Here is a 27166-nt window from a genome sequence, read left to right on the forward strand (position 1 = left end):
ATTTGCATTAAACGGGATTTCGCCGACTTCGTATTTCGTCGAGTCCTCCCTTCTGCTTTCCCCTTCGTCCTGCCGCCCCTTCTCTTCGCTCCTCTCCTCGACGAATCTCGATGATACTTCACTTTCCGTCCCCGGGCTACTCTAGCGCGCACTCGCGCGCTTTACTTTTCATACAATCCCCCGTCGACGTTTGTAATATTCCCTCTATATTGACTGTCCGATGTTTAAGTAATCCTGAACGTTGCGAGAAACGTGAAGAATGATAGATTTTGTCTGCTACGCGAACCGTAGCGCCGTCAAAGAAAGGTTATTAACCGTCAAACGAGACAGACGGGGCAATCGCACGAATAACGGCGGATATATATCACTCCAAAAGGAAAAAGAAAATCTGTCGGAATTTGGAATGCAGGACAATCTCCCGAAAAATCCCGATATCCGAATATCGAAGTAATTTTCTGAAATACAACTTCATCGAGATATTGGAAACATGCAGTCGTCTCTCGAGAAATTACAATGATAAAATTAATATAAGGCAACAATGTAGCAAAAAATTATTATTTTTATTCATTGTTGTTATTATTATTGTTAGTATTATTAGCTAACTTGAGCTAGTTATATTTTTCGATACTTCGTCTTGTACTAATTTTGGTGTAACTTCCTAAAATAATATTTTGCGTGCTCAATATTTCAGGAAAAAAAATTGTATTTTGGAGAGTTGTTTCAGATTTCGGAATTAACTTTCCGGTAAATTATCCTACTTTCCGAACTTCGAGATTTTTATTTTTCGAGACAACGCATGTCTGTCCTAATAACAAGTCACCAAACAAGATGCCAAACTATACATTTCCACGATTTGCAAGATGATTTGCAAGAAAATTTTTCTATATATTTACGATTTATATACCACTTGAGATAATTGAAAGATTGAAGTGCCTGCATTGCCCTTTCAAATTCTTTTGATTAGATTATATTTTATTTTTTCATTACCAATCTACAGCATGTATAAAAAGAAAATCTCTTAATATATTTTTAAATAAGTTAATAAAGTTTGGTATAAAACTAATGTATCTCCCTCTTTTTCTCTCTCTCTCTCTCTCTTTCTCTTTAAAACACTTATTCTACAAGGTATCCTCGTAGATACTATTAGGAGTATGATTTAGTTTTGAAGATTTTGCAAGAGATAACACTAATATCAATTTTGTCGAAGACACTTCAATCACAGCTATCGTTTCTTAATGCTTTAGCACTTTAACGACTATTATTTGAGTCTATATACACTCAAATTTAAATGTATATACCCATATTTGAGAGTGAATTCGAACAATTAAATGTAGATACTCAATATTTGAGTGTTTTTTTCTATAAGAGACGACGAAGTGTATGCTGATAACCTATTAAATGTTAGCGATCAGATATCAGACAACAGTGATGAAGAATGAGACAATGGAAGTGAGATTATAGTCAGAATGATGACAAATCTATTACTGAAATAATTACGCCTTTTTATTTACTAAATACTAATTATGTCCGAATTTGCAACAACATGTCAACAGCATGCCTTCAACAATTTGTAACAAAGTTTACAAAAAGTGCCAACAGTAGCCAGTAGTTTTCGTCATTATATGCCGGCGGCAAAAGCAAATTTTTTGTGAAAAATGCGGCTGTCAAAGTATTAATATTAATCCATGATATTTAATCATTTATTAACAATAAACGCAGTAAAAATCGCGTTAATCTTAAAAATGGAGCTTTCTAAAGAACATTTTGAACATACGTTGCTTTTGTTTTTTAATCGTATGACCGCCCTAATAATAAGTCACCAAACAAAACACTAAGCTGTACATTTCCACGATTTGCAAGATAAATTTTCCTATATGTTGACGATTTATATATCACTCGGAAGATTGAAATGTCTGTATCACCCTTTCGAATTCTTTTATGAGGAGATTATACTTTATTTTTTTATATCAATCTACAACATGTATCTGAGAATGCCTCGCTTCGATGTCGCCTCGCAGGGAATTTAAAACAGTCTGCGCAATCGTTCGCAAATGTATTCGTCCTTCGTGGAGCCTCACTTCGACGGTCCCGTACTTTCGATTCCCCGCTTTTTATCTTCATCCCTCTGGCAAAAAATTGCGGTGTCACGCAATTTTTCTTTTCCTCTTTCGACTGAGGATGAGAGAACGATCTGAATTCTCAACTCGTGCGGATGCGTAGGGAGATAAAAAAGATATATATATATATATATATATGTAGAAATAACGCATGCATGCTCGCACGCAAGCAAGTGCGGGTAATCAAAGCGAAGACGCCGGTAATAAATACGTAGAAGAGGAAGAGGATGGGAGTTTTTCGCGCGCCCGTCGAAAATTTTCCCCCGTGACAAATGGCGTCAGTTTCTCTCGTGCGTCACGCAATTTCCTTTTCTCGTACGGCAAAGGATAGGCTTCATTCGCGGCCTAGAGAACCTCTCGTCCGCGGATATTCGCTTCGTGATACGTGCGAATCGCCAGCCCTACAGAGTGTCTTGAGAAAAGTGACGAGTGTTCCTTCTCTCTCTCCCTCTCGATTAGCCTTTTCTCTTTGCTCTTTATTCAGTCAATTTCGATTTTCCCTTGAAATTGTGCTATTGTATTTGCAATGAGTTTTTATTTCTTTAATTTTCCCTTAATACTTCAAGTCATACATTTTATTAATTGTTTACGAGGATAATTGAAAGAATTAACTTATATGGGAGATAAATATGAAATAAAATACATAATTTTATAAATGAGAAAGAAAGTTATATAAAAAAAATTGTGAAATGAGGAAAGTTAACTCCAAAGTAACTCGATATCTCTTACTCGTCATCCATTGAGAGAAGTAACTTGTTACGATTATTATTTTGAAAGATATCTCGTTATCGTCAAAAAGCGTCGTTACAATTTCCGTTATTTTTCTAACTTTTCCCTTTGCTCTCCTAATTTCCCAAATTTTTAAGACACTCAATTTTACAATTCGCTGCAATTTCCAGCGTGCGCACCTATTTCACATGTACGATAAAAATAACGATGATATTCGTTACTTTTACCCCAAAAATGTAATTTTATGTTATCGTTACTTGTTATGTGTTATCGTACTAATAAAAAAAATAATAACACCGTTGCCAAATTGTTAATGAGGAAGAAGTAACTCGTAAGTGCAAGTTGTTTACCGATCAGGCTGAAAACTTCGCGTTTGAATTTGAAATTTTTATCTCGGGATATACGAATCGTCACGTTAATCTTGCGACTTATATATCGGTAGAACTAACTTTACTAACTTATTCCTCACCACTCACCAATAAGTAACTGGATGCGTTGCTGCTGATAGATTCCCTCTTCTTCTGCGCCCCGCCATCGGTAGAGTCCCTCTGCACCAAAGACGTCATCTTCCTCTCGCATATAAGTCACAACACGTATCACATTACGCGGCACTCTCAGGCGAAACTTAATTAACAAATTATACCGCACTTTATTGAAGAGGAAGGCAGAAATAGAACACATATGCACATACACTTTTCGTGAGTTACACCCGCTTCACAAACGATGTATCTGCAACGGAAAAGAAAATCAGCGCGATTAAATGTGCGCGATTACATTATATAATTATTACGTATAATTATCTTTTTAATGTATTTTCTCTTTCTTTCTCTCTCTCAGCATTTCTCAGGGCAGTTCCGCCGCGCGATTGCAGTTTCGCAAGAAAATTTAAGGACGCATAAGCCGACGGCGAGTTTGTTAATCTACAAGGAAGTCGCGAAATTATGCCGTGGGAGTTATCAAGGCCGCGACCTTCTTGAAGATAACAAACCCGAAGGCGAACTCGATCTCTGTTTCTCTCAGCATCACGGAGGAGGCGCAATGGGAAAACGAAACAAACGGGAATAATTCGTGAATAAGTCATGACGCGTGAAGTATTTACGTGATTCCCTCTCATTACAAAAATCATGGCGGAAGAAGGGCTAATAAATTCCATGAGAAGGCATGAATTCTGCTATGCCGCACAATTGTTTCATTAGCATGTCAAATAATATTTGCGATATTTACATCATTTGCAACATTACACGACGAGCGCGCGCGCGAACACGAGTACCTGCATATCCCACGTTTAAAAAAAGTACTCATTGTATCGCAAACAAATGTTACTTGTTTCGAGTAATTTCATTGGTTTATATATCTGCAAATCTATCACAAGTTTGTCATAAGCGTCAAATTTATTCAAAATTGCATTTTAAATATTAGTGAGTTTAGGACTTTAAAGAAAAATATTAAATTAAAACAAAAATTCAATCTGCTTTCTTTTTTCTACGAGAGAGTATAAATTTTATGATATTTTTTAAAAGAGAACAAATTTATCTGTTGAGTTTTTCTAAAATTTATGATAAGTATATTTAAGAAGAGACTATTATTAAGAAAATATTCTTTGTTGAAGATAATCATTACTTGAAAGAAAGAAGATAAATTGAATAATCGGTTTTCTTCAAGAGTAAAATATTTTTTCTGTGCACCGACGTAAAGTTAAACCGTTTGCGTCATCAAGAGATTTGAAAATTGTGCTGAATCTTATTTTCCTTTCATCGACTGTGATTATCAAGATTCATATTATTTAATTTCTCTTTTTTAAACTAGCGTCAAATGTAACAAAACATAGCAAAAACAGATTTTTGTAATTCGGTCTAATCTCGACTGCATGTGAACGTTTCTACTTTCGTTATAATAGCTATACGAAATGAATGAAATGAATACATTCGCTTCTGATGCAAATACGATAAAGAGTGTTAGCATGAAAAAAATTTTAGGCTTCTAGTAGAGATGTGCGAACTATTCGAATTCGAATCGAATCGAATCGAATCTAATGTAATTCGATTCGATTCAAATCCGAATCTCTATGATACGAATCCGGATAATTCGAATAGGAATCAAATACATTATCGTTTGCGTGCATCAGCTATAAAACGGGCCATCTGGGCCTGTATGTTTGAACTCTTGTAATTAACTTAACTTATAATTAACAACTTAATTATAAATTACTTTAAATATTTAAATATGTATTTTACTTTAAGATGATATTACAATATCAATATTCCCTTTCATATTAAAATCTTCCATTATTATTTGCATATTTAATAGTTATGTTATTATAAATTTAATTAATAAATTTTTTAATGATTCAATTCGATTTCATTCGATTCGATTCGAATTCGAATTTAAAAAATGAGATTCGATTCGATTCGATTCGACATAAAAATTCTTGATTCGCACATCTCTAGCTTCTAGTAAAGAAACTACTATTTCACACACACATATGTGACGAACGTAATGAACGAACAACACTAAACAAGAATGCTGTTGTCTGACGATAATAGACAAAATGGGAAATCCAATGCGATCATAATCAACTCAAAACAATCGATTGTGCGTATGCTTGTTTGCGCAGTAGAAAAAAATTTAACCAGTTACCGTCCGACTGAGAATCATCTATTAGCAGGGAAGAGTTCGCAGTAGCGTAGCATTTAATGAGATTCTTGCAATGAAAGCCACTAATCATAGAGTGAGATTTTCGCTATTGATATTTACTGCGGGAGCGCCACACTGACGCCAGCCTACAGATTACAGATCGGAAGTCCAACATATCCGCGTTCCTGAAGTCGCGACGCGACTATGTTATCTGTCATGCTTTTTACTTGTATGACGAGAGGCAGTTTCATATTGAAACTCGGAAGATTCTTATCTCAAGGAAAAGCGCGCGTAATAAATTACTCTTTCGGGATCTTAACCCTTGCACTGCTCTTGCAGGGCGCTACAAGATAAATTTCTTATAGAATTCTTTAGTAGCGCGACCTTTGGCCTTCAAATCTAAATATAAACTAAATGCCACTAAGTTGTGTACACAATTGCTTCAAAATCCAAAAGAGTTGAGAGTGAGTTTTATAAGCTATTCTGAATTCATAAGAAATTTTGATTAAATAAATTTGAAACTTTTTTATAAAAAATGTTTCTACAATATTTGAAACATAAAAGATTAAAAGATCGTCTGTCAAGATTTTCAATTTCGAGTTCTTGTCATTGTTAGTGTCATTTATATTATTAAAAGATTTGAAAAATATGCTCACGTCAGTAAACAGTTTTATGTGTCAAATGTAATAAAATATGTCAAAAATATATGATTTCTTTTTTGTTATTCAATTTAACCGTAATTGAGCGCAAATATATTTGTTTTTGTAATAATTAAGTCAAATAGATAGATATATTTATCTTTTGCAAGTGAGTTAAATTCGTATAAAAAATATACTTAAAAATAAATATCTAAAAAAGATGTCGTTAATACCGAATAAATATTCTATATATTGCAGATATTTATTTCTCCCGGTATAAATATTACAAATTTTAAGAAGTACAAATTAAAGATGGAAACCTGACCAGCGCCGGAACGAAACAACTTTAGATTGAGATTAACTATTTGTCGGAAGGAAAAGTGATACTAGACTACTTTACTCCATTTGGTCTCAAGAATATATTGTTACAATAGCGCCCTGACTTTCGTTAATTTGATGATCTTGAAATATCCAAAAGTCGATAAATTAATAAAAGTCAGGGAGCTATTGTAACAATATATTTTTGGGACTAAATAAAATAAAAAAATCTAGTACCACTTTTTCTTCCGACAAATAGTTAGCGAGATATCGTAAGTTAAATATTGAAAAAATGACCAAGTTTTCCTTAAATATCTCAAAAAGTATTAGGCAAATAAAAGAATGTTCGAGACATAAGTTATTCATATTAATTGGTAGAAAAAGATGATATAATAAAAAATTGGGGTTTCCATTTAAGGAAAGTAATGATTAGTGAGTATCTTGAAAGTGCCGCCATCTGTAAACAAAATGATATAGTTGCTTTATGTCCCCTTTGAAACCATATAACTTTCCGAAACATTATTTTCTAAAATGCTTGGTTTTCGAGATATTTTATTGGTCTGAGATTTTTTGGACACCCTGTATAATCTGCAATCCTCAATATTCTATTTCTCAATATTCAGTATTCAATTTCTCAATTTCTACTCAATATTCCTACTCAAATTCGACTGCTTAAACGTCGGAAGCGAAGGTGAAGGCGAAGGTGGAGACGAAAGATCTTCGCGAGGAGATAACTGTAAGCAATTATACGCATTTTAATTTATTACGCGCATTATTACGCAACAAAGGCTGCACATCCTGGTTCTGTTTCCTACGATGAGTTTATGAACGCAAACACCGCAGCGAGAGTTCGTGAGAACGTTCGTGAGACGATGAAACGCGCATTACTGACAAGAGGAGCGGTCCTTTGAACTGTCTGACGTCATTGTGGAAACTCGTGCAAACGATTTCGCAAGTGAGGCAATTTCAATCGACACCAATCGACAGAGAAACGGGACCGACGACTACATGCGTGTTCACCGAGTTCACGTTAATGTTTCGCAGCAACGAACTCGTCTAGAGAATCACGTCGACGGAGGTATTCGAGGTCTCGTGTTAGAATTCGCTCCTCGTTTACTCGTCAGCCTTTGATAGAGTTGATTGCCATGGGGGTCAGCAGTGACCGACACTTTAATGTATCGTGTTTCACTAATTTACGTATAAAACATAACCAATTGCATACAACTAACAAAGAGACGATAAAATAAATTGGTGAATATCAAAGTCGAAATTTAAATCCTACTAAAATATCATATTTTTTTAGATACACATAATTATACTTTACATGTAATTTAATGAGACGAAGTAGTTTCGTAATATGCCGATCACTGATGACTGCCATAGTATCCAACGTGTTAAAGAAATGCAACTGGAAATCTACACCTTTGAGACTATCGGGAGAATGAATGAGGAATTTTATTCTGGCATGTTAAGCTGGCATGCATGTGAAGCATGTTAAGTAACACTGCCAGCCCATACGGTAGCAGATAAGAGTCCGTTAATCTTCCGTCGGCATATTCTTCAGTGGTTTTCCATTGAAACATTCACAGTATTCGTCACCCCACCACATCTTAACAATTCTTATTAGAAAAAAAGGAATTTGGCGGATCAATGGTCTTCTATCTGCCGCTCTCTAGACGGATGCAGTAAATACAACTTCACTCTTAGTCTTCACTATTTCAATATATCGAAGCAGCAAAAGAATTCTACGTTAAAGTCAGCGAGTGAGCCTATCAACTGACGAAGAGATCTCACATCGCAATTGATTGCACCGCGCGGCAACAGGTGGCAACAGGTGGCAACGGACAAGGTGATGTATTCGCGCGGTGCATAGCGCCTAAAGAACGTCGCTCTTGTGTCTGTTTCTACACAATATCGATTAAACCTTTGGACTAGAGTTTAAAGTCTATTGAGACGAAGGCTTGAATTCTTTCAGACGGATCGACATTGGTAGAAAAGGATGTTAGACATGTCGTTGCGTTCTTCGGTTGTTCTTTCGCCAAAAATCAATCTCGAACATTGGAACGTGAACGACGAATTCTGAGCGACCTCCCGACCGCTTCAACGACCTCTCGCGTCGCCTCCTGTCAATTTGCAGGAAAGAGAAGAACCCACGGTGACGATAACCGTTAATGAAACTAGACACCGCGAGGCAAGTGTACGACTCTTCGTACATAATAATAATCATTCACGCTGCGATTATATGGTAAGTTCAAGCCCGAACGAGGTAAGCGATTACGGTATTGTTTTTCGTTTCCTCGGGACCGCCTATTTTTCTCTCACGCGTACATCCGAGTGTCGTTGAATGTGAGAACCATGAACGGTAATGCAAAGGAAAAAGGAGGGGGTGAGGTCAGAGGAGAAGAAACGGCTCTTTCTCTGACAATGAGTGTAACAATATGCAAGGATAATAAAATATGAAATTCTCGTCCCTACTCCCTCTCTTTCTTTCTTCCTCTTGTGATTTCTCTTCGTCTCTTTTTCTCTTCCTTTATATTATGAATCGTCGGGCGAAGATTATACTTTCGGAGCTCCCGAGAACTTAAACATTCGCAAATTCGGCTATGGATATTCAAGAGGTCGCAGATTCGTGGCACGGAAGGCGCATTCCGCCGAGGCGCCGACCGTACTTCCTGTTCTCTGAATACGAGCGAGGAGAAAATCCCTTAGTCAGTCGGCCGCAGTTCAAGGCAGGTGAAACGACGAAGCAGCGGGTGTAAACGCCTCCGCAAATTCCGCGGGGAACATCTGAAAGTGCGCGAGCGCGCGAGCATGTATGAATCAACGCCGGCGTGCGAAATTCGTTGTGCGAACATCGCCTGGAGTAGTAAAACGTCATTTCATTCAAGGGAATAGGAGAAAATGAGGAAATTAAGAACGCACGACGAAATCTCGATAGAGGAAGCACCAATGAAAGACAACAAATTAATTTATTATCAGTCGTTCCGGTCCTTATTATTATTTGATTTCTTTTCTTTTCTCCGGAGATATAAATACATAGATTGTCGTAAAACTTGCGATTTTAATTTTATCGAGAGGTTTTCTCAACGATTTAGAGTTGACTTATCTTCTACGCAGACGCCAAAGTATCAATAAGTTTTAATAAGTTTCGAAACATCGAAACGATAGAAATAAAACTTCCCGCGAATTAAATTTTTGCAAATTAAATTAACTAAATTGCAAGGGGAGTTTATTTAACGAAATATTATTACAAATGTTTAATTTAGAGATTAGTTACTAAAAATATTTTGGGAAGTGAAAAATTTCCATTAATAATGATCCTTTCTGACATTTCTGCTGAAAAAATCTGCTAATTATTCAGAGAAATTAGAGAAAAGAAAAAATTAGAATCGCGAAATTTAGAATATCTCTTGTATATAATGCAACATATATAGCAATATTATATTATATTGTAATATTTAATTTATAATAAATATTATAACATTAATATATCAATATATCACGTATATATTTTATAAGAAAATAATAAACGCTCTATGAACATTAAATACATTAAATTTATATTACACAGGAATATAATTTTAACGACGGATATTATAAATAATAGAATCTCTTTAAAATATATCACCGTGAATCATTCTGATGTAAATAAGTCAGACGATATGCACGACTCGAACGAGACTTTTATTCTAGACGTTGTAGACACTTGATTAATGATGGATAAGTACTGCGCAGTTTGATTACGAAGATGTCTGCTAAGCTACGCTAGTTGCATAATAATTAGTGACATAACAACGAGTATCCAGAGTAATCGTCGACACGCACGTGTTTGCAAGGGAATAAATTATGGAGATTTTAAGTCTAATAGAATTTCTAGCCTTCGACTCGGGATATAAACAAAAAAAGAGATCTAACAGAGTCGTGTTATTAATCACCATTTTGCTCCTGATCTAAATCATTCCATTCGGTTGTATCTCTTTATCAATAGTGTAAAATTAACATGGTTTTATAACATATATGTGTATGATATATGTGTGTCTCCTGTGTTGTGTTTGGAAGGTTTTCTAACAATGTATTAGTAATTTCTGCAAAATTTCTAAACATATGAGGAATTCTTAATGAATTCTTTGTGATTAATAATTTTATCTAAAATTAAAAAGCCAAATATCGTGGCTGTAATAATAAATTAATTAGTTCAACAGCAAGGTTGCCAATTTCATAGCTAGACAGCCCAGAGTTTACTATCAATATTCATAGCTAATGTCCAGATAATATTAAAAATGTCTAAATTATTAAATATTTTCTTATCTATTGATATAATCTTCAAAAAATATACTTTTGCAAGCTACACTTTCCAGCTGTTTTGGAAGTCAGTTCACCTTTTTTCAGTTTTCGTATCTGGGAAGCTTACTCGTGACAGTCGAAATATAATTTAAAGCTTGACATTTAGCAAATTATAAAAAACGGATTCATCATGATATTGTTGAAATTTTTTTACAAAAAGTAACAGAACGGAAATAGAAAAAAGTAACATACCGTGTTGGCAAATCACTTGGCGTCACACCGCAGTGTCACGCACGACGCGCATGCATGCGCACGTACACACATACACACACTTGTGCGCGACTTTGCTCTATGTCTATGACCAATTACCGACGTTGTCAATAGACGAACGACGAGGTGAATTGCTCACGGACACTTGAGGAACACATTCACTCGCGATAACAATCGATTTCGCCGGCGATACGAGACGGACGAGCGCTTCGCGCGACGACCGCGCGGTTCATGAGATTCCAGTTGGACAATTAGCGGTATTTTTAGCGAGAAACGACGACGGAAAAGACGACGACAACGACGAGAGCACGGAGGGCCTCGGGCACCAGCACTGGTCCCAGCATTAACGTCATCATCACCATCAACCGTCTCTCCCGCCACCATAAACCTAACTACCACCACCATCAGTACCATCGCGGTCGTCGCCGTCGTTGCTACTGGCGTATCGCTGCGCTGCTGCTGCTGTTGTCGTTTAAGCAACTGAGCTGACAGACAACGATTTGAAACGCGTCAATGATTCTGGCGATCGGATCGTTTACGGGGATTACGGGAAGGTGATCGCGTCGGCAAGAAATCGTGTCAACCCTCGACTGAAGCTCATAAGGATCAATCTGTTGATCGTCATTCACGTAACCGTTGGGCGCAAAGTTCGAAATAAATCGGGGATTGCCTCTTCGGGGGTCGCACGCGGGGAAAGTGTTTTGGACGATTTGTAATTCGCGGTGGAATTCGCAGGGGGATTCTATTTATAATTTTATATTTTCAAAGCGCTCTTTCTCTTACCTCTTGCGACTGCACGAAGAGCAGGCGCGTAGCTGTCATGCTTTCTCTCTTATTTTTCGTTTTTCTTTTCTCTCTCTTGCTCCCCGGCAACGAAGTTTGTTACGATTGCCGCAATCGTCCGTGATCCAATGTCATGCTCGATAACCGATGAAAGATTAGAGTGCGCTATAGATAGAAATGCACCTCAGAAAATTGTCTCGGCGAAGACACCGACAGCGCACGCGATGCGCCAACGCGACCGTTTGTGTTTCATCGTTATTCGTGACTGTTCGCTAATTAACATACCTCAGTTTGCGCAATGAGATTATCAGTAGAACAATGGGATGTGTAAGTATCTTTTCTTTATATCCTGCTGTTCCATATGGAAAATATTTTCCCGCTGAAGATTAGTGAACGCTATATTATCGTTTATTCTTCTTTTTATTTTTGCGACCAATAATTTTTATTTTTAATGCTTCTGCTATAATTACTATTATTTTTATTTTTATTATAATGGATCGATGAGATCTACATAGTCCTAAGATCTGAGGTGGACTTACCCGCTTTTTGATTACTATTATTATCTTTTATTTGAAAAATAAAGTAACGCGAATCAATCAGTTGGTAATTTTCATCGATTTCGTTTTTGTTTCTAATAGTAATACCATTCCAATAGCTTTCGATATTTATTGTTATAAGATTTTCTTCTTATATCCTGCGATTATATTCTATTTATATTTCACATATAGCTTTAATGTATTTTTGTACGAGCTTCCGACTCAGAAATAGCATAAGCGCGCATCATTTTACAAAAAATGGACGCATTTTCGTCGTTAGAGCGGCTGAATTATCGGCGACAAATTAGTGCGAAAGGAAATGATTGCAAAATGCTTTTTCATGCAACGACTGGAAAAGCCGCGTATAATTTTCTATTCTAATAAGACAATTTAATGATATTCGCGTGTATCTCAGCTCTCAGCTATTCTTAATTAGCTTCGCGGAAATGAAGAAACGCCTCATGCAACGCGCGGCTCGTAAGAAGTCGAGCCTGAAATCCAATCGTCTCGCCGTCAATCACCGCGAAATTACGCCGCTGTTTTGTCATGCTAATCCCCGCCATTGTAATCGACTTTGTGAGCAAAATCACACCACACTCGATATTAGTGCTAACGGCCTGGACTTGGCTCATCAGCATACAGCGGATCTTCAAATTTCCCAGCGTAAAATTTCCTATTGATCAAGCAAAACAACGCAATTCTGTACAATCATGTTATTTTTATAGAAATTACGAATACGAATTATTATAATATTATAATGTATGTATAAATTATATTATTGTGTGTTCCGAATTACATGAGATGCATCATGTTACATGTAATATAGGTTGCTTTATCTAAATTTCATCATTTCTTTCCACGCTCAAATCCGTGTTAATATCTGTTACTTGAAACTTATATTCTGTGAGACACCAAGATTTGAAATTAAAGTTAGACCTGAGTTTCTCAGATAGAACTTATGACATTATACTTTCATTTCGAAAAATCACCGAAAAATTTAAGTCTGACTCTAAATTCAAATTTGTGCATCTTATTTGAGACAAATCTCAAGTAACGACAATTTACGAAGGCACTTTAGCATTCTCTGTCTACATTTGTTTCTCTTAGATTTTTTTATATTTTGCAGATTGCATGATATATTTTTGTATATAATATATGTTTCACTTTAGTCTCGTTATTTTTTCCCGCATCTAGTGTCTTATACCGATATATCCTAAATTTATTTATACAATGCGAATTGCATGTTGTACAATCTTGTGTGTAATATACATTACTTTATCTAAGTTTCATTATTTATTTTTATTTCGTGTCCTAATCTTTTTAAATTTAATTGTGCAATGTATACATATTGCGTACCATTTTATGCATCATATACTTTGTTCAAATTTCATTACTAATTTCATTAATTATTTATTTTTTATTTAGTCTTCTGCATATATTTCTCTTAAATTTATTATGTAAACTGTATACAGTATAACTTGCAATTTTGTTGTTAAATGAAAGAACTAATTGGAACTAATTGGAACCAGACCGCGGATGTTAAATGCGTAAATTTATGGTCATTTCGGAGGATCAATGTGAGATTAAAGTTAAGATGAGCGTATGCGATTCCTATCATCAAAATTCTTCAGTCTGACTCCATCGCTTTTCGATCCTTTCCTCGTTAATTTTTAAGGCAAATTCCATCTTCTTTCTTTCCTCTTTTTCTCATCAGAAATTAGTGGTAAATTTACGCATTAACATCTGCAGTTTGGCTTCGACTGGCCCGTGTAATATTTCATAACGGTAAGTTGAACGCCGAGCAAGCCATATTATAAACATATCTTACATTCTCTCTTAATTAATTGTATCAATATAATTTAATTTCTTGTGTAACGCATTTCGGTGCATAAACGAAAGAGAAAAGCATAAAGACAGAGCTACTTCGCGATGAATTAAAAGACAAAAGTCATGAGATTTTCCTTTTGATATTGTGATGTCTGGCCGTGCATATATTGACTTTTTAACTATTTTATGATGTGTGAGAAACATTAAAATATATGCAAATAGCTAATAATTAACGCGAGATTGGTCGGTTCGCTGTACTAGCGGAATTAGCGGCAGAATAATGTTATTATTTTCTTACATAAGCACAGATGTTTCTAATTGCTTGACTAAACGTCGCCGCGTTTCCGTCCGCAGCGCGTCATTATCAGTGCCGATAAAGTATACATCCTTTCGTGATGGAAAACTTATTGAAACTGAGGCAAATATTCAATCGATATATTATCAATATAATCGAATATTCAATCGACCGTCCTGCTCAAGGTGATGACATGATTAGTCGTAATTGATCTCCTTTAAATCATATTATCTTGCACAGATGATTCATTCCTCTATCTAGTTTAGACATTTAGTCTGTAATAAATCAGAATATCTCGAACGACATAATTATTTCATAATTCATTTGCGCAATAGATATATAACCCTGAACTCGTCCTCAATTAACAAAATCCGTACATAAAGAAGCTTTTAGTACGTGCTTTAGTAAATTATTTTGATTATATATCAATTGAGCCCTAAATTATTTTAAATAAATAAGTCTATAAGGAGATATTCAGAATATAAATGACGTGGCGTTAAACGTGTTAACGAGAAATATAAATTATCAATTTGGAAAATTATCAACACTTGCGTTTTATCGTTTATCCGTGCAAAATAAAAATTGCAACGGAATGAAGTATGTTCGCTCTTGATTCTGTCTCAGAGCGAGAGTAATCAAAATAATGATAATATTTATATAATTTTTTTCATTGATGAAAAGTGACGTAACGCGAATGGCGTCGATAATAAGATCAACAAAGAGATATATTTTTAACAACGATTATTCATCACAAGACGTACGAGTCGCGAGCAAAGAGCAAAGAGCTACGAGTAAAGAGAAGCCGCTCATTGTATAATCGGCATAATCAGGCAACGGAGATCGGATACGAACAGTCTGTTTCGCGATAACACATGTTATTCCCCAACATGAGTTGCGTAGTTACTTTTAATTTGTTTATCGCTGTTTCAAGCGACGTTTCTAAATCCCGGAAGTGTATGTGGCATGTGTATATGTTGCGTTTGCATATGCGCGTATATGTAAGTACGGGTAAGTGGATGGACGCAAATGGTCACGAAGAAAAACGCATTGGCAACAAAGCACGATGCAAGTCTGATGAAATCGTCAGTTAGTCACTTCCGTTCGGAAATTCCACGAACGAGAGAGATAGAGATAGAGATAGAGATAGAGATAGAGAGAGAGAGAGAGAGAGAGAGAGAGAGAGAGAGGCAGAGAGAGAGAGAGAGAGAGAGGCGGAGAGAGAGAGAGAGAGAGAGAGAGAGAGAGAGAGAGAGAGAGAGAGAGAGAGAGGCAGAGAGAGGCAGAGAGAGGCAGAGAGAGGCAGAGAGAGGCAGAGAGAGGCAGAGAGAGGCAGAGAGAGAGAGAGAGAGAGAGAGAGAGAGAGAGAGAGAGAGAGAGAGAGAGAGACAGAAGAGCAAAAAAGCCAAGCTAGAGGGATTTATATTTTATAAAAAAGTTTATAGAATTAGATTCATGGGAGGTAGATAAGAAATAATTAATTATGACAATATTTAAAAGTATCATAGTGATCAGTTTATAAAATTTTATTATGATAAATATAATTTATATTGTATATAATATAAAGTAATAAAATAAATTAATCATAACCATTTTCATTAATTAGATAAAAAATAAAAGTTTCTTTAATTAATTTTTGACCATTTTTCTCAAGATCTACAAATTAATACAATTTATGTATAATTATTTAATTATATAATAATAATAATAAATATATTATTCTGTGCTCTCTCTCTCTCTCTCTCTCTCTCTCTCTTTATCTCTTTTTCTTGAACCCTGGAACGGCGCAGTCGTTCGATCGCCGATGAATTACACCACGCCGCTGATTTTCTTTCTTTCATTTGTAGAAAAATTGTAGAGAAAGGAAATTCGACACAATAGTACACAAAGAAAAAAGCAATTCCGGGAGAACGGAGGGAGGAAGAGGGAGAGATTTCGTAAGCAATCGAAAATCCCTTGAAATCTCCCGAAATCGCCGTGATACTAACAATACCCACCATCGGCCGATGGTGGGTCGAGTTTCTGAGTTTAATTGAAAGCCAATTAGCATCACAAAAGGCCGACGCCGACGTGGGCCGGGTGTGGCAGCTGTGCACGCGAGGATTAATTTGGCATACCTTTGCGAAACTTTCGCCCGATTATTGTCCCGCTTTGATCGTTCGCGTCGACGCACTTATAATTAATTCGCCCGCTCGCCGCCGATATGTTTCTCGAATATGTCAACGCGGCTCCATTCTCTCTTTCATCATTTCTGTCGTCTGTCCCTTTCTCCCTATGTAGTACAGTCGAACACACACGTTGTTTTAATGACGGCGGACTAAGTTCGCGATCGAGGTCATACGCTTAATGAAAGGACGTCGAGTGGCCGCATCTTGAAGAGGAGGGGCAATAGCAGGAGGTACGCGAGCAGTCGCGTTGGAGTACCGTGTGCGCCGTGCGACTTTCTTCGGGAAGCAAAGCCGCTCGTGTGAAACACCCTCGGGTCGGCTCGTTCTTCAATGCTGTTTTTGTCGAGCATGACCTTGCTACGTTAGTTCACGGGAGATCGCTTAATAAATCTTCTACGCCATTATCGGGGAGAGATATCGAGAAAGAGGGCTGCGCTTGACACTCGCGTGTACCGCGCATTATGTAAACAACTACACTCGCGGTTGCGCAAGTTTGACGGTATATTATCGGCGGGATTTTAATTACGAATTACTGTCTCACAATAAGACACACACACAAACATACAAGCGAATACACACAACAATGGTCGACGTTATTGCTGCTAATTAAGGGCATATAATTGAGCCGCGCCGTCACGGAAGGGTCACGTTGTTCTCATGAGATGTCTGCATGGCATTTCGTTCAACAGGATCGCACCTTTTTAACGCAGTTCATAATATCCTTGCTAGCCGTTTCTTATTACTCGCATTTCTTCGTCTCCTTCCCCCCTTCACGCGATCATTGTCAGAAAAAAAGAGAGAGAGGGAGGGAGAGAGAGGGAGAGGGAGAGGGAGAGGGAGAGGGAGAGAGAGGGAGAGAGAGGGAGAGGGAGAGAGAGAGGGAGAGGGAGAGGGAGAGGGAGAGGGAGAGGGAGAGGGAGAGGGAGAGGGGGAGGGGGAGGGAGAGAGAGAGGGGGGAGGGAGAGAGAGGGAGAGAGAGGAGAGAGAGAGAGGGAGAGAGAGGAGAGAGAGGAGAGAGAGAGAGGGAGAGGAGAGAGAGAGAGGGGGGGAGACAGAGAGAGAGAGAGAGAGACCAATGTTCTTGCAGTTGAATGTCCTTTTCTTAGCTGGAAATTCAAGCTTCTTCCACGATGTCTCTTTTGAAATTTCTCGGAGGCATGGATATTATTATTTCATCTCTCTCAATTGTTATTCAGTTATTATTATATCTCTTTCAATTTGTATGATGAGATATAATAATGATGTCCAATCTAGGTACCAGGTTAATTATACAAATTACAAATTACTTAAGTACTCAAGTATATTCAATTATTTATTCTTACTATTTCTTATTATTATTTCTTTTTATTTATCACGTAAATCATCTTGTATGTCAAAATATTAATGCAAGTTCAAGAAAAAATAAATATTTTACGACTTAGTTTTTGTATGAAAATATGTCAAAATTAAATATAAAATATGAAATATCTAACAAAAGATTTACATTTTGTCAATCTTATGTTAATACTTTCATACGCATATTGATTTATATAAAGAAATATTTCTTTTACTTCGTGTAGTTATATAATATTTACAAGTTTGAATAACCTATAAGCGCTTAGATATTTGATTACATAATTGCCTAGTTTATAAACATTAATTAATTATTACAAAGAACTAATTATTATTACAAAGAAATAATTAATTAATTATTACAAAGAACTCAAAAAATATTTTTAGATGATTCTGAAACTCTAAAAGCTACACTCTTGTTTTTAAGTTGCTGCTATTATGATTTTTGAATTATTAAGACATCAATTCGCGAAGATATAAAAAAAGCAGGAGCTTTTAATATCTCTTTTAAAGATTCTCGGGAATTCCAAACCGACGAAACAAGGCAGACATTCCAAGCGAATTATGTTTACGAGTGTGTAACGAGCACGTGGAAATTAATCGCAGCGAAGTGAAAGTGTCGAATACGACACAACAGGACAAAAACGAATCGACGTAGGTAAGGGGTAGGAGTACGCAGAAAAAAATGTAATTATCGACCTGCCGCGGAGGGAAGAAGCTCTTGGACTAATGGCCGAGCCGACGAACTACTGGGATGGCTGCAAAGGGTGGTTGTCGGTCCGCAACGCGGACGGTCCCGTTCTCTCTGTGAGATACAAGGATTCGACATTAGCACGAGGATCCTCCTGCAGCCGCCGAAGGGTCGGCTTCTCGGCCCGAACAGTTCCCGACTAGAGCGAAGGTAGAGTCGAATCGCGACTGCGTTTGATGGTTTGACGAGTCGAATAAAATTGAAAATCTGACTGAAGCCAGAATTGGAAAAGTTACTTTTTTCAGAAGTTATTATTACTCGTCATCCGTTGAAACAAAGAACTCGTTATAGTCATCATTACCCGTTTTAGGGTCTTGTCCTAATTTGGAGACATAAGGAATTTTGTCTATGCTGTGAGAAAACTCTTTTCTTCCTTTCCTATTGAGAAGGGTCGAAATAACGATTAAAACATTTGGATAATCTCGTTCCGTAGTCGAATGTATTTTTTAACAAATTTGTTGTTGAATTAATATAATAAATTTATTATATAAAATTACAAAATATAGAAACATGAAGGAAAAGTCCCAATCTTGAATTGAAGCAATACCAAATCTAATTCGGTTATTATCCCAAGCGCTGCTTCGTCCCGCACGAAGGTCGTGCGAAAGTGCTCACGATATTCTCAAATTGCGAATAAGGCAGTCACAACCGACGCTAATATGTAGTCTCGATACGGGGCCTCATATTATTAGGCGAATCGCGAATCGTCGATTGCCGGTTCGCGGTTAAACATCGGCTCCTTCCTTGTATCGCGCATGTAAATCGCGGAAACTCGTCTCTCCTCTTCACTTCCCGCCGCATCCCTCACCCAGTGTCTTGTCTCACCGCGTTACGCCCTCACGATGCCACGAGAGTACAAATTTTTGCAAATTCTCTGAAATTAGCCTCTCAACGAGATCGCCGTCCCGTATATTAGCCGTGGACGACTCGTTGACAGTCGTCAGTCTATATAAAGATGCAACGACAGCTAGTTTACGCGGCTTATCGCTTACGTTTCCGGGATTCAGCGGCATTGAGACACCACTTTACAACCCCCTGTGCGTGAACGAGAGGAGCATGGCCAGTGAAACGCGCGCCCGTACGCTGATATGCGCGCTCGTGATCGCACTCGTCGCGATGCAGCAGGCAAACGCCGTAAGTCGTGGTTCAGTTGTGATGATTTTAATGTGAAACGCGTGGTTGCATTCTTCGAAGGGGCAAGGCTAAAGAGTTGATTTCTTAAAAGTAATTCGTCGGATGAAACCAGGTTAAGTCATCTTGGCCATGCATTTCATTTGTGTATTTATCGCGAGAGAAATAGTGAAAAAGGGATCGCAAGAAATAACGCCGTTACCAAGTCGTTATGTCAAGGAAAACAAAGTTGCAGGGATAACGGCTTGTACAAACGAAGCGTTCCTTCCAAGATATCGGTACTCTTCTTAAATCCTGAAAAGAACGTTCTGCAATCTCCTTTTCACTGTCACTCTCGCAATAAATATATACAAGAAGCGTATAGCCTCGATATAGACTTTGGGTAAACCTCACTTGATCTCCCTTATATAATTATTATTATTCAATTCCAAAAGTCACTCATTATCCCGTTAAAGAATTGTTAAAGAAATAGTGAATAGTGCTGTCATGTGTCTTTCATGTCTTCTTTGCAGAATTTTGTACACAAATTTTTCTGTATATATGCTTTCCTAGTTTTGTTTCCTTCATCAAATTTTGTTCAATTTTTCGCTTATCAATTTTCCTCCTCCGTCAAAAATAAAAATGGTGAGATAAAGTAAAAGAAAAGCGAATATTTTGCCGGATATATTTCATACTTTCGGAACGAGTCCACTAATTGACTCTATTGTATAAATAAGCAATTGTTTCCATCATGCGTTGCATTTCTGCGATTTTATTAATTGATGATTCTTTTGAATGTTTTGACAAACAATGATATCATGTAAGTCATATATTAAAATAATTGAATTTTATTTCGATTTAGGCGATGACGATGGAACAGATAGAGAAGACTGCGGCGACGCTACGGAACACGTGCGTGTCGAAGGTGAACGCGAATATGGGTGAGCGTCGGCTATATTCCGCGATTTATCTTGTAAAATCGGGGAGAAGTGGGAAGAAATTGAGTGGAAAATGGAGAATCATCGTCGCGTTGAAACGAAGTCGCGATGCAATGAAAGCGAATACGGAGCTGCGCGTGCGACTTCGCCAAGAAATCGTAACGATCTACGCTTTAATTTCCGCTTCCAAGCGTATCTTGCGGACTTTGCATAACGTCCACGCAGACACTATTCTTTAGCCTTACACTGTTCTGAAACCCACATTGCGCTATATCCGCGTTTCACCGAGAGATCTTGAATTTTCCAACCCGAGCTCGCCTCATTTTTAATCTCCCGGCAAAGAGAAATTTAACGACAAAATAAAATATAAGCCGACTAAATGAGTAAATAATTAGTCGACAAAATCACGACCAAATGCACAACTTGACTGATTTCTGTGATTTTGTATCGAAAAAGTTGTGTTAGTACACGTCAACGGCCACGTTAATAATTAACAATTGAGTTTCTCAAAGATGCGTTTAATAAGCGTAATTCCAAAAATAGAAGTATCTTTTACCTCGCTCCATATTCGACTTATTATTTATTGTATAACTAATTATGTATAGATGCAATTCATTACATCTCACATGCAACTTGACAAGACGCGGTAGTATTCAAATCATTATGATATTCAACATATCATAATTTGATTTGAATTATTATTATTTTCCGCACCAATAATACTTTTTCCGACTAAAGTTGAAAAGATAAGCATGCAAAAGAGCCATTCGCTAAAGCGTCAATTTGTTTCAGTAGTTTAATTTACTTTTTCTATTTTGGTTGAACGTCTGATTTTTTTTATTATTTTAACAAAAAACTAACAATATACATATATACATATAAGATTGTTATTACTAATATTATAGAAATATTTATTATAAAAATAGTTTCCTTAATTATAAATATTTATTTCAATTTTCAGTTATAATCACAAATATTGAACATTTTTTTCTCGATGCTGTAGTTTTGTAATAAAAATTCTCTCGTTGGATTTTAATATATTAAAAAGCGAGAAATTCGATTCGACAAATTGCTGTTTAAGAATAAGCGATTCGAATCACGAGTGATTTGAATGACGAAGTGCTGCGAAAAGTTCTGGGAAAATAGCCGTCACTGAAATTCATCACGCGACTTATGTCAAACTTTAAACTTCGTTATATTTTCTGTTTTATAGATACGGTGCTCGCAATTCAGAAGGGAGAGTTCCCGGACGACCGCTCGTTAAAATGTTACACGCATTGCATAATGAAGACAATACGAACTGTAAGCGAGATACAACGTCTTTTGAGCGCCAATGTGGTGAGAATAATTGTTCATGGTTAAACATATACGTTTTTTTTGTTTCAATCAAGTATAAAAACGGACGTGTGGACGAGGGAATGATGCTTAAGCAGCTGGACTTGATGATGCCGGCCGATATTGCTGTGCTTATGAAGGAGACCACAAAAATCTGCGCGGCGGAACGTAAGTCCATCACGACGTAAATATACGTTTCGGTCATATTTGTTTATGGTCCACGATTACAAAAGTTTCGTTGCAATTTTCGTCATATTTTTTCATTGTACTTTTCGGTGAGCTTGTTGATGTTGTTTTTCCTCGGTCACGCGGAGAATGCAAGGCCCGCGCTTTGAAACATACGGAATACTGAATTGCTTGATATTTACAGCACCCACTGGTGACGATTGCGAAACGACCTTCAACTTCGTTAAGTGCAGCTACAATAATGACCCGGACCACTTCTTCTTCCCCTGAGCGCAATCGTACGGAGGCATAATGATTATTCGATTGCAACACGATTACACAGACGCAGCATGGATGTAATAAAGAGTTGTGGTCATTTCTTTCTTAGCGGCATCATGAAACGTAGAAGTACACGATCGCGTGCAATTCGTGGAATCGCGCCGCGAGATGTTGCGCCATCGCGCGAGCTCGGTGGACCCGCCGCAAAATCTCACGGCGATCACAAACACAAGTATGACGATCGCAAACGTGTGACACACACACCGCACGTCTCCATGTTCGGAATTATAAATTTTCACGTAACGAGGAGGCTTGTATAAATATACGCAGCTTCCGGAAACTTCCTTTCTCTCTCCCTCTAAACGCTTTAATAAACGCAAAGTATTCAAAAGAAACGCTCGATGAATCACAATGCCTCTCAGATTGTATATCAGCGATAGGATTTGTGCCGAATGTAAGGGACAGTTATTAATTATTAAAGACAAATTAATGAAATTGTTACGTAAGATAAATTAAGTTATTGTCAACTCTCGAGCGCGGTAGTGTCTCAACGAGAGCCGCACCATATGCACGTCTGTCACATCTTCGCCGAAACAAGGCGCGTAATACTGTTTGATTAAAATTTTAAAGCTGATGGAATCGTCAGTAATCCTAGAAATAACTATGCGTGCACTAATCGGTAGAATTCTGAAATTTTTAGAATTTTATAAAAATGAAATTGAAGAATTGGTTGCGTAACATAGCAAAACATCTTAAATTTAAACGATTTTTATATTTTGAGTTAAACTTAGATATTTCTTAATAATTAAAAAATTTTTTAATATTTTTTATTTTTATTTAAGTTCGGACGGTCGTGCCTTAACAAACATTTTTTGCCAAAACATGATACAAATAATCTTTCAAATTAAATTTCCCAAGTTGATAAACCACCAATTCTCGCTTAATTAATAATTGCGTAAACTTAGATGATGAACATATATTTTGAGTTAAAAAGAAGGCAATACTTTTTAAATATTTTTAAATCTTTTAACATTTTCTATTTTCACTTGGACCTGCAAATTCGTCGGTTGTTTATAGCATAATTGATAAATATGTAAATAATTTACAATTAAACGATTTACTCCCATGGTGAAGACTCACGACGTCTAGGAACTTCTGTATTTTCGGCTTTCTTCCTTTCAAGATTTGTTCCCCGCATGATTTTGCGGTGAATTAATAATTCCGTAATATCACTTGCATAATATATTTGTGATTCGTCCAACATCCGGCCATAACAACAATAGGAGCCTTCGGTGTCGCTATTTGTGCTAAGTATCGCTAATTACGTCGGCCGAACGATAATTTAAACGTATCAAGGCGTACCACTTCTGACAGAAAGTGAGACCAAAATTGACGGTTCTCCTTCTGTAAATCTGCTTACTTTACTGTCTATAAAAGCGACCGGACGTATTTGTGCATGACGCGATCTTCCAAAAGAAGGCCCAACTGCAAGAACGGGGATTATCGTGACATAAAAGGAGACGAAAGGATTGGAAAAGGATTAATAAAACCGTGGACAGTGCGTAAAGATGAAGAACGTCGTTCTCTTCGTTTCGCTCGTGCTAGTGACGACTCTCTTTCAAAATGCCCAGAGCGTAAGTCTCGTAAGAAGGAGGACACCTGCACGTACTTGAATGATTTTGAATAAAGGCATCGTCATTACTTAGATTTAGCGAGTCAGATTTGCTTGATAAAAATTTGAACTGAATTTTCCATAAATTAAAGGCTAGTTTAGTTAGAGACTAAAATTCAACTCTCTCTCTCTCTCTCTCTCTCTCTCTGTCTCTCTCTCTCTCTCTCTCTCCCTCTCTCTCTCTCTCTCTCTCTTAACCGTATTTCTTTTATTAACATTAAAATAAATATCTGATTACCACTCATAAATACGTAGAGAAGTTTAGAAGAAGAGTTTAGAAGAAGAGTTTAAATTACATGTATTTAATAATAAAATGATGTTACATAAACAACTATGGCATATATTATTTGTTATTAATACATAATCTTATATAAGAATATCAAGCTCTAAAAGCTGTTAATTTTTGCATAATAAGATAAGAGAAAAATTTTAAATATGTAAAAGAAAAAAGTAATACTTTCTGCCCCCTCTTTCTCTACATTTTAAGGCTCATTTTTCAATATTTTAAAATAACGAAATATTAGATATCATATTCAATCAAAGTATCTGCCACCATTGTTCACAAGTTTCAAATAATTCTCCGGTTCTACGTCCGCAAAACTGCTCAGATTTCAAACCGCTGAAATTATTATTGATTCGATAAATTCGGTAAATGAAAGCATCTAACAAATATATTTCTCGAAATGACAATTTGTCTTGAACTTAGCTTTGAATTCAAGTCTCTGTTTTGGCTTTACTCTTGACATTAACACAAGCGATATATCAGTGATAAATGGCGTGATTTGACGTTCCTTCTTTCGCAGAAAAGATTGACTTTTGGAGAGATCAAAGAGACTCTACTGCCGGTGAGGAAAATCTGTATGGAGAGAGTGAGCATCGATTCGAGTACGTAACAAATCTCGCACATGGGTCAATTTGTCCGGAATTTCGCGTGACAATGTCGCAAGAGAAGTCTTACCAAAATTTTTGATCATATTATTAACGTCCAATCCAAATTTAAATATAACGAGCGTTCAACATTCCATTGACTGCAAAATTGGATATTTACGAGGATACTAAAGTCACGTATTAAACAATGCTTCAATTGATTTTCGTACTTACTTTTATTGTATAAAAACATTTGCAACTCCGTGCAATGGAAACAACATGAATTTTCTGGAAAATAGTCAATATTTTGTCGGTAATATTTTTCAACAGGAATCTCCTTAAAATTCAAAATGAATTTCAAATTTAATATTAACAGAACAATACTCATTCTCTGTCACACTCTTGACTAAAATTATTATTTTATTCTATCTTATCTAAAATATTATTTTATTAGTTATATTTCGTTCGTGGTATTCGGGTAAGGTACTAATTCACTGATGAGAACGTCGAATCGTAATTTCCAAGTGAGAACAATTAAATGTTAGTAAACCTCGTCTGAATGAGAATAAGGCGATAAGCCTCTAATGTTTCATTCCAACCTAGAAATGGTCGACGAAGCGAATAAAGGTAACTTCGTACCCGACCGGAAGCTGCAATGCTACTTTAAGTGCATGATGGTGATGACGAAAACAGTGAGTAAAATCTTCACAGGGCTAACAAAAATACTAGAAATTTCGTGAAAGGTGTATGTCGCGCGAGTCGAATTAAGACGCGTACCTACGTTTATTTTTAAGACAACAATGAAAAAGCGCGAAAATGAGACGAATTCACGTCTCAGATGTTATTCACGTTCAGATGAGTGATTCTTATCACGTGATTGATTGGAATACTTCTAATCTCGTTTAAGCGTCGTAATCTCGCATCACATTCGATTACATCGAGGTCTTGAACGAATAATTTTTTGGACGATAACCTCGCGTTGTTTTAATTCAATAAGCGGAAGATTGTCTTCCTATTACTCCTTGATTTATTCATCGTAGATGTCGAAGGACGATAAGGTACAGCGACAATCGTTTACTAGGACCGTGCAGATTATGTTGGAAGAAAAGTACGTGGAACCAGTTTTGAAAGCAATAGAACACTGCGGGCCAGTTGGTGAGTGAAATTTATTTTTACAGTTTGATTTTTGATAAAGCATCTGTGCAAAATTAAAACATGACGATATGACGATTTATCTTAAATAAACATTCAGTGGATCACTGCTCAACATGCATTGTTCCGAGAAATCTGGAAATTCAGAAAGTAACACAATCCCCAGAATATCCGAAATTCAGACACCGGAAACGTTCTCCTAAAGTGCATCTTTTTCAAAAGAATAATAATAATAATAATAATTTTTCAACTATTATCTTGTTGGATTGATTTCAGTGTTTTAACTTTGCACAATCATTTTGACAATTACACATTTCCAATATTTGGGGAAAGTTGCATGTCAGGAGATTGTCTCGGTATTCGAATTTTGACAATATGATTCCTCGCAAAATTGTTCCACTTTTTAAATTCTGCTATACTCTATACGAGCCAACGCATATCCATGAAACAATCACCTAACATGAAGTCATTATAGTGACATGTAATAGCAAAAAGGTTGCATTTCGTTCTCTCTCACAGCTGAGCAGTCATTGGAAGGATGTCAATTGGCGTATGAAGTAACTAAATGTTTTTACGACTACGATGCCTCGGTAAGACACGCGTGTATATGCAAATATCGATTGAATCATCTCGCGCATTTTATGACCATTTTTTCCGTATGCGTTACAAGCGAGAGCTTTCAAACAAGCGTTGCTTTTGCAGCTCATGTTCTATCCGTGAAGACATCTCTCTTTGTGGATCCTTCGGCGCATCTGGAAGGCCGAAATGATTATTCATTTATCGTCAACGCGGAAACAATCAGCTTATTCGATCGAACGAAGCAACATAAAAACTCGCAGTTATTCAGCATTGTACTTTAGCAACGAAAAATTATAACGAGATTTATATATGATATATGTGTGTGTGTGTGTGTGTGTGTATACACACATATATATATATATATATGTATGTATGTATATATGTATATAT

General features: G+C 36.7%; 3 protein-coding genes across 3 annotated transcripts in view; 2 read left to right on the forward strand and 1 right to left on the reverse strand.

Annotated features, from left to right (window-relative positions):
- Positions 1 to 11358, reverse strand: part of spri (Src homology 2 domain-containing protein sprint) — a 251680-nt gene extending 240322 nt beyond the window's left edge. Inside the window, exons 1-2 of the mRNA XM_025298043.1 lie at positions 10973 to 11358; positions 3323 to 3575 (exon numbers count right to left, since the gene is read on the reverse strand). Coding sequence (XP_025153828.1) covers positions 3323 to 3412 — 90 coding nt within the window. The 5' untranslated portion in view covers positions 3413 to 3575; positions 10973 to 11358. The remainder of the gene's footprint in view (positions 1 to 3322; positions 3576 to 10972) is intronic.
- Positions 11359 to 18591: 7233 nt separating this feature from the next.
- Positions 18592 to 22610, forward strand: Obp5 (odorant binding protein 5). The gene is made up of 6 exons (XM_011152321.3): positions 18592 to 18829; positions 19564 to 19813; positions 20652 to 20730; positions 21941 to 22029; positions 22119 to 22230; positions 22433 to 22610. The coding sequence occupies exons 2-6, from the start codon at positions 19736 to 19738 to the stop codon at positions 22516 to 22518; spliced, it is 444 nt and encodes a 147-aa protein (XP_011150623.1). The 5' UTR covers positions 18592 to 18829; positions 19564 to 19735; the 3' UTR covers positions 22519 to 22610.
- Positions 22611 to 22613: 3 nt separating this feature from the next.
- Obp6 (odorant binding protein 6) lies at positions 22614 to 27089 on the forward strand. The gene is made up of 6 exons (XM_011152322.3): positions 22614 to 24140; positions 24982 to 25063; positions 25649 to 25737; positions 26086 to 26200; positions 26717 to 26787; positions 26900 to 27089. Exons 1-6 carry the CDS (start codon positions 24075 to 24077, stop codon positions 26915 to 26917), a joined length of 441 nt encoding a protein of 146 aa, XP_011150624.1. The 5' UTR covers positions 22614 to 24074; the 3' UTR covers positions 26918 to 27089.
- The last annotated feature ends 77 nt before the right edge of the window (positions 27090 to 27166 follow it).

Source organism: Harpegnathos saltator, unplaced genomic scaffold, assembly GCF_003227715.2.
Source record: "Harpegnathos saltator strain DR-91 unplaced genomic scaffold, Hsal_v8.6 scaffold202, whole genome shotgun sequence".
NCBI classification, from domain to species: Eukaryota; Metazoa; Arthropoda; class Insecta; order Hymenoptera; family Formicidae; genus Harpegnathos; species Harpegnathos saltator.

What these genes read in the sequence shown, in the direction of transcription:
- Obp5 (XM_011152321.3), top strand. Translation starts at nt 19,736, where the DNA reads ATGGCCAGTGAAACGCGCGCCCGTACGCTGATATGCGCGCTCGTGATC. An exon ending in GAAGGTGAACGCGAATATGG is followed by an intron (nt 20,731 to 21,940) that starts GTGAGCGTCGGC and finishes TCTGTTTTATAG; the next exon opens with ATACGGTGCTCGCAATTCAG. An exon ending in AAAAATCTGCGCGGCGGAAC is followed by an intron (nt 22,231 to 22,432) that starts GTAAGTCCATCA and finishes TGATATTTACAG; the next exon opens with CACCCACTGGTGACGATTGC.
- Obp6 (XM_011152322.3), top strand. Translation starts at nt 24,075, where the DNA reads ATGAAGAACGTCGTTCTCTTCGTTTCGCTCGTGCTAGTGACGACTCTC. An exon ending in GAGAGTGAGCATCGATTCGA is followed by an intron (nt 25,064 to 25,648) that starts GTACGTAACAAA and finishes ATTCCAACCTAG; the next exon opens with AAATGGTCGACGAAGCGAAT. An exon ending in TGATGGTGATGACGAAAACA is followed by an intron (nt 25,738 to 26,085) that starts GTGAGTAAAATC and finishes TATTCATCGTAG; the next exon opens with ATGTCGAAGGACGATAAGGT.